General features: G+C 46.1%; 1 protein-coding gene across 1 annotated transcript in view; it reads left to right on the forward strand.

The window, feature by feature from the left end:
* Nucleotides 1-3,569: 3,569 nt before the first annotated feature.
* The window catches only part of NCAM2 (neural cell adhesion molecule 2), a 160,588-nt gene continuing 151,674 nt past the window's right edge, over nucleotides 3,570-12,483 (forward strand). The window contains exons 1-4 of the mRNA XM_066621290.1: nucleotides 3,570-3,574; nucleotides 3,701-3,723; nucleotides 7,908-7,934; nucleotides 10,688-10,762. Of these exons, the coding sequence (XP_066477387.1) occupies nucleotides 3,570-3,574; nucleotides 3,701-3,723; nucleotides 7,908-7,934; nucleotides 10,688-10,762 (130 nt within the window). The remainder of the gene's footprint in view (nucleotides 3,575-3,700; nucleotides 3,724-7,907; nucleotides 7,935-10,687; nucleotides 10,763-12,483) is intronic.

Genomic DNA, 12,483 nt, shown 5'->3' on the forward strand with positions numbered 1-12,483 from the left:
GCTGTTTTAAGAGTTTCCCCTTGCCTCCATTTCTGGCCCCAGTCTTGCGCTGGATACAGTGCAGGCCTCCTGGCCTGCCAGTTCCAGCACAAGATAGAATTACACTACACGAGGTGCACTAGGCCTTTGCTCTGTTGCCAAAGTGCCATAAAGCTTTTTACAATGGTGCAAGGGCCAGAGCCTTCCTGCACATGCTGGTGCAGAGAAGAATGCCTTCCAGAGCAGGTAAGACTGGCATGGGGTGGGGAGGTGGTGACGGGAGCAGGTTGTGCAGATTGGGCCCAGGAAGGGAGTTGGAATTTGCAGATCAGTGTCCTATCCCCCTTTCCAAGCCTGATCCTCCAACATGAATCACAGCAGACTTAAACCAGCTATACGGCTGGCTCAGGTCCAAGTTGACCTGTTGTAACTGCTGGGGTCTACACTGGGGCAAGAGGACAAATGTCCCCTTATGCTGAGGAGACCTCCAGTGGCCAAAATTCCCCCACAGGATGTAGCATAGCTTGCTCTGGCACTGCTGCATCAGCAGTAGAGGATTTAGGTAGCATTAAGGATTAGGCCCATGTCCAGTCTGCAAATTCGGTGAATTTTGAAATCTTAAGAATATCTAAATATCTGAGATTGTTTCAAACTAGATTGCGAAGCCTTCACAGCAAAACAGAAGCGCAACTGTAGTTTTAAAGGCAGCCTTCAATTGGATTGCCTCCATAGGTTAGTGATTTCAAAGTATGTACAGGAAATACGTATTTTCTTCGCTGCTTCTGCCACCAATACTCACCAGTCTGAGAGTTGATTCTCACGTTATTGTAACCACTGTAAGAAATGTTTTCAGTGACTGCAGCTCCACACATGGCTTATTCATGTCAGCATAGCACATTCTGAGCAACTTCTAGACATTGCAAAGACATTATCAATAAATCTGTCCTCACTTGGAGCCCAAACTTGAGCTCTGCATGCTGGCTTACCACTGGCACGCAGTGTGCCATAAGGCACGTTTGCAAGGCTTAGCACTGGGCCACCACCAGAGTTAGCGCAGCACCAGTTGGTGGTGGGCTAGCACCAGTGGAAAGCCAGTGCTCCACCGCTCCACGGTTGCCTGAACCACAGAGCAGCAGAGAGGAAGGTGTGGGTGTGGGGGGAGGTGGGGAGGAGGCATTCCAGGGTGGTGGGAGGTGAGGGGCGGGTAGGAGGTGTTTTGGGGGGATGTAGCAGGGTAGGAGGAGGGCAGGAAGAAGGAGGAGGGCAGGGCTGCGCGACCTGACACAGAACTCTTTGATTCTGTAGCAACTCCAGAGCTGCCTTAGAATTGAGTAGCCCCATTGCAGGGCTACTTCCTTTACTCAGGGGAAGGGGGATGAATGTCCTCCTGAGAAGGCAGTGGTGACTGCCTGAGGTGTGCTGGATGCCATAGTAGCCATTTTTGGCACCACAGCATCCTGCGCTCTGGACAGCTCAGGACTGGGCTGTCAGCCCATTACTACGTAGTCCATTATGACCGTGGAAGTGAGTTCCTCTGAGTTGAATGGCTGCTGACAGAGCGCAGAGCACTCCATCAGGGGCCATTTTGCACACACTGCTGCAAGAGGCAGCTGTGCAGCAACTCCACTGCCAGATACTGCCATGCCTGCCTTGTGGGGGCAGGGCAGGGGTTAAACTGGGTGGGGAGGAGGAACGGAGGGTGGGGAGGCAGCAGAAGGGGCAGCAATCCAGCAGCAATGAAAGATAACGGATCCTGTCCCCTCTTTTTAAAAAAATCTTCCTGTCTCTTTCTTCTTCTTGGACTTGCCCAAGCTAAAGAGCCAGCACAGGTCTGAGGAGATCAAATGCGAAGCAGGAGGTTTATGGTGCGATAAGGAAAAATAATTCTCCTTCCCAATCTCCCACCACCCCCCATTAAAGTGTTCACCTTTATTGGCACAGCTGTATCGGCAGTGTGGGGGGGAGGATAGGATTGGGTTCAAAGTCTCTAGTTTATTTTTTTCCACCTCCTCTTTCTTTTCAAAAGCCTTCCCTAGAAATAGGATTTAAATTGCATCAGAGCTTTCCAGAATACTGCTCCAGAATCTCTTTTAGTCCTCTCTAAACACAAACAAGTGGAGAGATGAGACATTCTTTGCTTACATGTAATAATTAGATTTTGATGCTCTTCAATCTTCTAAATAGGTTCTACTTTTGGTAATTTTTTGTTTGATCCATAAAATAACACCTATGCAAGATGGGGAAAAATGTAATTGTATGGCTTTGATGGTGCTTTTTTGTAACTTCTTTTTTCAAAATCCGTTTTGTGAAGATTGAAAAGGCAATTGAAATATTATTTCAGTGTTCTGTACAGCACCTGGTATATGGATATTGGATAAATGTTACAAAATAAGAGATAGCAACAGGAAAATTAACACTTCATGTACGCTTAAGCAAGAGCTGCTCCAGTGACTTGATAAATAGATAATTGATGCGTAAGCTGAGATACTGTCGTGTGTAATTTAAGTTGTTTGTTGCTGTGTAGTCTTTTACGCACTAGCTTCATTACACCACCCAATAACTTCCCCAATCTAAGTGGCTTCTGCAGAAATAAACTTGGACAAGTTATAAAACTTTTTTGGACCGTGCTATCTCTTTAGAATATTTTCATTTTAATTAAATGTCATGCTTCAAATAACTGATGAGTGAACATGCCATAAGCCGGTAATGGAGTTTGTCTGACTACCTCATAAGCACAGATTGCTAAACTAGTCACTAAGGAGATACTTTCCGGTTCTAATTTGCATCAGGGAATGTTTTTGGTAGTGGTTTTTTTTTTTTTCTCTTTTCTCTTTTTTCCTAGTTATATTTACATAAAGCAGTGCCAGAAATGATTATTCTGGCTGGGCAAGGAAAAGAAGGCATATGGTCTGATATTTTTCTATTTTGTAAATATTAAAGAACCATATGTAGGAAATGTGTTGATATTTTTTGCCTCTCTATAGCGTTATTACTAAAGCTGTGCTCAGCTTTAAATGTGGCTCAAGAATTGTGCTGTTGTCTGGCTGTGATGATGCATACCTTAGGCCCGCGGTGTCAAACATAAGGCCTGGGGGAGGGGCGGATGCAGCCCCTGGAAGCTTTTTATCCAGCCCTCAGGCTCTCAGCTACTGAGCAGTGCTGAGGTGTTACCACTGAAACAGCAGCCCCCATGAAAATTGGGCTCTCCCATATCTTGAAATATGATCAAGATTTGGATATTTTTCTCTTCTGTTATTAGCAGTTAATGAACCTCTATATGAGAGCATGGTGCTGATTTCTGGCCATCAGCTGCTTAATGGTGTCACTTTCTGCTTGATGGCATCATTTCCAGCCCTTAGCAGGTGCCCCGAATGCTAACTTTGGCCCTCTGTATGAAACGAGTTTGACACCCCTGCCGTAGGCTGCAACCCTATACACTCTTACCTGAGAGTAAACCCTGCTGAACACACTTACTTCTGAGTAAGCATGTATAGAATTGTGCTGTTAATTAAATCATGTTTGGATTATTGTGATTTGCTCTACTTGGGACTGTCTTTTGAAGAATGCCTGGAAACTTCAGCTGGTCTACAATGTGGTAAGCTTTTGACAGGAACCTAGTTGCTAGGAACATTCTACTCCCTTATTCTAACAACCACACTGAATTTTGGTTAATTTCTGGGTCTATCTCAAAATATTAATTGACCTTTAAAATCCTGTATAGCTTGGTACTGTCTTTCTACATGAGAATGCCCAACTATTTTCAATAGATTGGACAGCCCTGTCCACGGTACTTCCCTGCACAATAATGCAGTTGACTTACCTATGAGGAATCTGCTTAAATTGGCATATAAGGTGGCTATGCCTTACTTCCAAAACTAGAACCAGTCAGGCAAAACCAATGACACATTTTGATTCAGCACCCCAAATATATCCAGGAATAGTTCTAACTTTTATGACAACAAAATGTGCATAGGCCTGTGCTATCGATAGCACCAGTATGGCACTGTGAACATATTGGTCTTAACAGAGGAGATCTTGGTTCAAGTCTCTGGTCAGCTATGATGCTCAATGGATGGGGCAAAGCACCATACATCAGCCTAATTCATTTTATAGAGTGAGTATTGATAGTAGGATCAAAAAATTCTTGTACACTGCCTTGGGATACTTGGAGGTAGCTGGGAACTAACAGCCCAATCCTATGCATGTCTACTCAGAAGTAAGTCCCATTAGAATCAATGGGGCTTACTCCCAGGAAAGTGTGGATAGGATTGGGCTGTAAAACTCTGCTTAATAGAACTATCACTCAGAGGGTATAGGATTAATTGTACGAGTTTAATACAGCTTTTGTATGCTCTATTTATTAAAAAGCTAATAATCCTGAAGAACACATATTTTTGAATGTTTTTAGATGATTTGCATACACACAACTTTGAAGCAGGCATCAACTTGAAGAACATAAGAGCACCTACTGGATCAGCCGATAGGCCCATCTAGTCCCAGCTTCCTGTATCTCACAGTGGCCTACCAGATGCCTCAGGGGACACCAAGATAAAAAGAGACCTGCATCCTAGTGCCCTCCCTTGCAACGGGCTTTCGGAGGTAGCCTAAATCAGGAGGTCGCACAGCTTGTAACCTGTAACAGTTTTCCTCCAGAAACATTTCCTCTTTGGATGAGACAGACGTCTCTTATAAGACAGCGTCACCTTTAGTTTTTGAGCAAGGCATGCTGTTGTGCAAGTTTGTGCGTACACACACACACACATACACACACACATCTTTTTCATTTTATAGTATAGAAGCTAGGGCATCCACCTGACTTTTCATGGGGGTACACTCAATGCAGACTACAGCTCCAAGAGTGCAGTGATAGAGAGAGCTCCATTGTGGATGAAGGCAAAGAGAATTTAAGCTGAGGGAGGGTTTTCAAGTCTGTGAGAATGGTACAGTTGTCTGTATCTACTTTCCTCAAGGATTAGTGACTAGTGAGTGATTCTGGGACAACGGCCCTATTGTCTGTAGGCCTCAACTGGCTGACTAAACTTCTGTCAAGATTTCAGACACATCCAGGCCCTCTCTGCTGCCAAGTACCAACACAGAGCCCAGGGACTCTGAACTGAGTCTTTGTAGCTGCAAGAGAATAATATGAGTCACCCACTGCGGTCTGATGGGGTTTGCATTTGCTAGCTTGATAATAGTCAGCTGCCCTCCCAAATATTTAGTTTTTTAAAGGATTTTTCTTAGGAAAGCTGGAATCTCCAGGTCAAGCTGCAAATTCAGCACACAAAGCACAGGCTTGCTGATGTTTGTACTCCAAAGAAGCATTTTTTGTTTCAGCCCTGCCATATTTAAACTTTTTTGTTGTTTTGGTCAGTTTAGCTTCACTGAAATTTTCTAAACCATGTTGTTGCCATTTAAACTGTGCTTTCTTTTTCAAAGGTCACAGCCCAGGTGTTTTGGTAAACTAATTTGTTTCTGTACTTGTGAGGGATTAAAATGTTCTTTTGACAAAAAAAAAAAAAAATGAAGCCAAACAAAACCAATCTGTTGGGGTTTTTTTCTAGCTTTTTGAGAATAGTGCAGTTTGTGAGGGAATCATAGTTTCCTCTCTCTCTCTCTTTTTAATAACATTATCAACACCTAGAGATTTAATGTTTAATGGTGCTGAGTAAAAAGAGATGACAAGCAAACACCTCAAGTGAGCGTAACATAACACCTGTTGAACTAGTTTTGACATTAATTTTAATGGACTTAAAAAAAAATCTCGCCTTTCTTTGTGAAAAACAGTCGCAAGGTGGCTAACAAAAACTACAAATGGAAAATAAGCAAACTAGCTATATAAATGCCCAAGTTTGCATTGCAGGCACTTCTCATTTTAGATGGGTTTGATTTACACATTTTTTTTCTTAAAATAGCACACTTGTTCACGTAATACTGGAACCTAATTTATGTGGGCATTTTTTTTTTTCAAATAACATGGTTAGCCTTCCCGTGTGTTACTGCAGCATAGACACGTGCGATGTGTGTGATGGCATTCATATGTGTGGCAGCTGCTCCCATTATTATGAGCTGGTAAGACAGAGGATGCCTTCTTGGTGATGGGAGGGGGGGAGGACAGCAACTGCCACAGAAGTGAGTTCTCCTTTGCACCAAGCCACAGCACAAAGAAGAACATTCTGCCCTTTACTGGGGCATTCACTGCTCAGTAGCAAGGCAGTCAAGGCCCAGGATGGAGTCTTTTTCTTTCATGCCGCTGCTGTGAACTGTGGTGCAAAGGAGAACTCTTCTTCAGTTTCCTGCCTGCCTGAGTTGGTGACAGAGGGGGTTGTTGCATGTGCAGACATAGAAAGGCAGTAGATGTCCAATAGACAAATAGAAAGCCAAATGTCCAATAGGGTGACCTCACAATAGTCAACCCTAATAGGGTTGATGCTTCCATAGGGGAATGTCCAACAGATGGCAGGATTACGCTAGGGACTTGCAAAATATGGAAGATATTGGCGGGTTTCAGTAGAGCCGCCTTTATAGTTGCTGATGGGCACAAGCCAGCTACCCCCAGCATCATGTGTGAGGATTAACATGAAATTTGCTTACGTTGCCCTTTGGCTTGTGAGGCTTCACTGGGCAGCCTAGTATCTGGGTATCTTTAAGGGGGCTCATTCCCCCCCCCCAACGAGCTGCTTGCCAAATCCAGGTTTGCGTCCCCCCTAACAAGCATTGTGGCATGATGATTGCAGGTTGTGTCTTAACACAACATACTGCCACCTGCAGATGGATGAGACTGACCGGAAGGAGCATGGACGATGGTGCGGTGGTGTCTCCCCTAATGGTCACATCTGCCCAGCTTACACCAGTCCAGCCACCCACAATAATCTCCTCCCAGGCACCTGACCTCCTCCTTGTTAATACCTCATCAGTTTCAGAGGATATTTAGAGGCACATGGGGAGCCCCTGGCCATCTCGGATTGCTTACAACATGCACTCCATCTATGTGGGAGCCGCTTTGAAAGCTGCCTGGCCAGGCTTCAGCACCCAAGGAATTGAGCAGAGTGGATGGGGACATGCTGGTGCATTTAATACTATGTTTTCCCTGGGCATCAGCAGGGCATTTAGCAACTCTCTGGTGGGCATGCTGCCCCTGCTCTTTGAGAGAGGAGATATGTTCTGTACCACCCTGCTTAATGGGTGCACCGCCCCCTACGCCTTTAAGGGAAGAATAGCGTTCCATTACCAACCTGCTTAACAGGTCTGCTACCCCCTTCTCCTTAGGGGAGGATGGCGATCTGTTACCAGTCTGCCTAACGGGTGTTCTTACCCGACTCCTGTGGGGGCGGTGGTGTTCTGCCAACAATTCGCTTACCAGGAGTACTGCCCCTACTCCTTTCAGAGAAGGGGGTGTTCCAGTGCAGACCCACTTAGTGGGCATAATGCCCTAGGCCTTTGGAAGAAGGGAGGAGGTTTCTGTTAACAACCCGCATAGCTGCTTCTCCTTAGAGAGGGGTGATGTTTTGTTACCACCCCACTTAATGGGTGCACTGTCCCGGCTCCTGGGGGAGGGGCAATGTTTGGTTACAAACCCACTTATGGATTTGTGTCCCCTTCTTCTTCGAGAGGGGGGCGTACTATTAGCAACCATTTAATGGGTGCTCTGCCCCTCCTCCTAGGAAAGGGGTGATGTCCAGTTACCAGCCCGCTTGACAGGATTGTGGCCCTTCTCCTTGAGAGGAAGGATTTTTCTGTTAACAGCCCACTTAATGGGTGCTCGGCCCCCACTGCTTTAAGGGCGATGTTATCACCAACCCACTTAACGGGTGTGCTACCCCTGCCCAGTGGGCGAGGGGTGACGTTCTGTCAACACCCCGCCAGTGGGCATACTGCCCCGGTTCCTTGAGAGAGAGGCGATGCCACCAACTCACTTAACAGGTGAGCGGTCCCTCTTCTGGTGAGGGAGGGGCGATGTTCGGATGACAACCTGCTTAGCTACCCCTACTCCTTTAAGAGAGGGGTGAGGTTTTCCAACCTGCTTGACAGGCGGGTTGCCCCTGTGCCCAGTTGAGGTGCTGCAGGAGTACGTAGCACATTCAGCAGCGCGAGCAGGAGCCCTGATCCAGCACGCGAACGGCTCCCTGCTGACTTTATTCCAGTCTAGGGTGGTCTTTTCACATGCTCTCATAGCCCTGGAGTGGCAGCCAAAAGAGTATAGCCTTCATTCCCTGCATATAGAAGCAGCTTCTGCAGTCTCGGCGTTGTGCCTGTCCAGGGGTGACATTCAGTAGATAGGACATTGGTGTTCTGCAGCTTATAGGTGCTACATTCAGGTCTTTTAGAGGCAGGCTCTTTCATTGGCACCCCCGCTTTATGGGGGGGGCGCTGCAAAGGTCAGGGGTTGTGGCAATAACTTCTCTTTCTCCTTCTGCAAGATGCGGTGAGAAGCCAGTTTGTGAACTGTCTGCGGCCATTCCATGGTAGTTTGGGCCTATAAGTGGGCGGCCATGAGGCAATTTGGAATGCAGCTCAGGCTCAGCCCCGCCATGCAAGTTGGCTGGCTGGCCAAGCGGGGGATGCAGTGGGGCCAGCTGCTGCCCACAATGGTGGAGAACTGACTAATTAAAGGAGAACTTGTTGCCTGACGTACTGGTGATCCACCTGCATGAAAATGATCTGTGTGGGATGTCCAGGCTGCCACTCAGGCCCAGAGCAGGCAAGGAGCTGGCCACCCTTCGGGGTTGGCTGCCCGGCATCTTGGTGGTCTGGTTGGACTTCCTACAGCGGCAGGTGTGGTGTGGTGTCAGCCAATGTGCTAAGGTGGAGAGGATGAGGAGGAAGGTTGCCAAAGAGATTGACCAATTTGTGGCACGGACTGGTGGACGGGTCATTGTGCATCCAGCTATTGCCTTCTCGATGCCTGCTCTCTACAGAAGAGATGGGGGCACTTGTCTGAGCAGGGGGCGGACATCTTTCTGAGAGACCTGCAGGATGGCCTTAAGGCACTTTTCCCCTGTTTGGGAGCGAGGGGGTCAAGCGCTAGGCTTATCCCTCCTTGTGGCAGGTGGTGCAGTAGAGGTGTGCTTGGGACTTTGGAGTGCACCTTCAGACAGCATAGGCAGGGCAGAACCCAATAGCAGGGGCTCAATGGCACGAGGACATTGGCTGGGGCCTTGGCCGGGACCGCGGGGGTCCTCCTCAGAGGCTCATTGGCTCAAAGCGGCACAGCCCACAGTCCGACTGCCTTCCCCTTATGGGACAGACCTGGATGAGCTGCGTTGCCCAAGAACGGGGCACAGCTTGGAGTCGGGTGCACATCCAGCCTGGGGGACAGAGTTGGTTCTGGGGCCGCCCAGTGGCTCTGCCTCCACACCACAAAGAGGTTTTCACTGCCCCTGCAACTGCAGGTCTCAGCCTCCTTTCTGTATTAAAATGCTAATAAAGTGGCCCTTTCTCCCATGTGTGTTGTAGCGAGTGTTCATTGGACAGTGCCCAGACAACACATAGGACTATCAAGGGAATGGAAATTGTGCTGTGAATTTCCACGAGAGGATGTGAAGTTCACTAGAGGATCATAGACAAGTCATTAGCCCTGTATTCTTCTCTGAGCTCATTTTGAGGAACAGTGGGTTAAAATTATAACAACCCCCCCAAACACACACAAAGTACTGCTTGAGATTTTCATTAACATATGAGTATGCATATACCAATGCATTTACATTAGAGTTGGTTTTAGCATTGTGGGTAGTTTTGATTATTACAACTTTCTGCTCCTCAACACCTGGGAAAGGAGGCAATAAAACACATGGGTGATCAACTAAATGCATGTATCAGATTTATGTCCAGACCTTCAAATATTTATGTGAAGTGACCTCATTTAAGAATAATTTGATATTATTTTGCTTCAGGGTTTTTAACTTGCTTACTGTTTTGTAGACTGAAAAAATTATCATATAAACTATTGCTTTTGCTTGAGTTTTTGGATGGGAAAAGGGAGAAGAATATTGAGGCATTACTTAACGTAATCACTCAGTTTTCACACTTGTTCATTTAAAATGTAAATTTCGTCATTAGATTAGCATTATCTGTCCCCCTGGCATATTTTGCTCTTAAGAATGCTACATTTACCAAACTAGTACCTAAACCAGGGGTGTCAAACTCATTTCATACCGAGGGCCAAATAGCATTAATGATGCCTGCTGAGGGCCGGAAGTGATGCCATTTGGGAGAAAGTGATGTCATTAAACAGGTCATAACGAAAAACAAGCACTTTTTCTCATTTAGGAACTCATTAGCTGCAAACGACAGAAGAAAAAATATGCAAATCTTGACCATATTTTAAGATATGGGAGAGCCCAATTTTCATGTGGGCTGCCCTTTCAGCAGTAACACCTCAGCACTACTCAGCAGCTGAGAGCCTGAGGGCCAGAGAAAAAGCTTCCATGGGCCACATCAGGCCCCCAGGCCTTAAGTTTGACACCCCTGGCCTAAACTTTCCATGGGAGATGTAATTTGGGGGCACAATCAGAGGTTCTATTGAACTCTTACCTTGAACTATGCTAAAAGACTCTTTCAAAAAAGAATCCAGTTTGTAGAGAAAAGATTGCACGTGTAAAGTGATTGTGTGGGAGGGTTTTTTTGTATTGGGTTATATATTTTTCTGTAACATATCTAAGTGGGTGTGTGCACAACTCAGATGTATTTCTATTCCATTTATATTTTACAGCACTTCTACAAGTGTCAATTTCTCTCAGCAAGGTAGAAGTCAGTGTGGGTGTATCCAAATTCTTCACATGCACAGGTATGCTTATGTATTCTTCCTCAACATGTATTTGTATACAGTGTCTATAGCTTAATTTCAATGTATTTGAATGTATTTCAGGGGGAAGGACTCACAACATGTTATGAGAAACAATCAAGCCTAGTTCAGCTTGATAATCGTATGGCATATAATGCTGATTCTTCAGGAGCCTTGTTAGAAAGGAATGGGAAACGTGCAAAAATGAGAATGTAGGTTGTGCTCATGCTGTTAAATCAAGTGACTGATAGTTGAAATCAAAAATATCAAGAGAGCACTTCATTCTTTTATTCACTTCAGTTCAGAATGAATGGAAACTGTATATTGAAAAACTCTCAGTGGTAGTACTCTGGTAGTTTACTTTGAACTTTTTTATTTTGGTATAAAATATCAATTTGAGGATTTTTCTTTTAAGTAAGTTAGTTTTACTTGATTATAAGTTGCAAAATACATGAGAAAATCTGTATTGTAATGTAAGACAGCAGTTCCCAAATTCTTCAGTGCTGTGACCCAATGAGTCCTCTGTGGTGGATTGCAGGTACTGGAGGGAGCCCAAAGGATCTTCTGAGCCCATGAGGCTCCTTCATATAACGCTGGGCTACAGACCCGGTCTATTGGCTGGCTCAGAATGGCCTGCAGAAGCCTCCAGGAGCCATGTTTGGTTTTCGGAAAGCCACTTCTGGTTTGTTTCTGAGAACTGGAAGTGACTTCCAGAGGTGTGACCCAGAAGAACCCCCCAGAGTTGTTTATCCTCCAGAGTGGCTCCTATTTGCAGCCACACCACATCACTCACAACACAGACACACCAGCTATGGAACACAGCTCAAAGAAAGAGTAGCAGAATTAGGATTGTCACCTACTGTCGGGGATGGATAAGCCAGCGCAGCTTGACTCGAGTCGAGTCACAAGTCCCACCCTGCAACTTGACTCAAAAACGAGTCCTAAAGGTAGGACTTTCTGAATCACCTAGAGTAGTTTCACGACTCAAAAAGACTTGAGTCTTTCCCTTTAAAAAGTTAGCCACAATTCTGTGGAAAAAAACAGAACTGCTGCCAGGCTGTGTGTGTGTGTGTGTGTGTGTGTAGGAGTTCTCTTTAACCACTTCTCTGACGTCCCTATCCCTTCTATAAATAAGGCAGGAGGGTGTGGGACAGACTGCATGAGAGAGGGGACAGAAGCGGCAACAGGGAGGATGGTCACGTGCAGCAGCTGGGAGGCTTACCTGTATGACCCCAATTCTTTGCAGCTGTACTCAGAAGTAGTCCCATTTGCGCCAGTCTTTTAATGAGGCTTACTCCTCCCAGGTAACAATGAGCCCAAAAGAGCCAACCAGTCTGTTGGCAACCTTCAGTCTCAAAAGACTATGGTATCACGCTCTGAATGGTGGTTCTGGAACAGCGTCTAGTGTGGCTGAAAAGGCCAATTTGGGAGTGACAATCCCTTCCACACTGGGAGCAAGTGCAGTCTGTCCCTCCTCTGTCTCCCTGGCTATGGGCCTTCCTTCTTTGCCTCTTTGCCTCAGACTGTTGGCCAAGTGCCTCTTCAAACTGGGAAAGGCCATGCTGCACAGCCTGCCTCCAAGCGGGCTGCTCAGAGACCAGAGTTTCCCACTCGTTGAGGTCCACTCCTAAGGCTTTCAGTTCCCTCTTGCAGATGTCCTTGTATTGCAGCTGTGGTCTACCTGTAGGGTGCTTTACTTGCACAAGTTCTCCATAGAGGAGATC

Source organism: Tiliqua scincoides, chromosome 3 (assembly GCF_035046505.1).
Source record: "Tiliqua scincoides isolate rTilSci1 chromosome 3, rTilSci1.hap2, whole genome shotgun sequence".
Lineage (NCBI taxonomy): Eukaryota > Metazoa > Chordata > Lepidosauria > Squamata > Scincidae > Tiliqua > Tiliqua scincoides.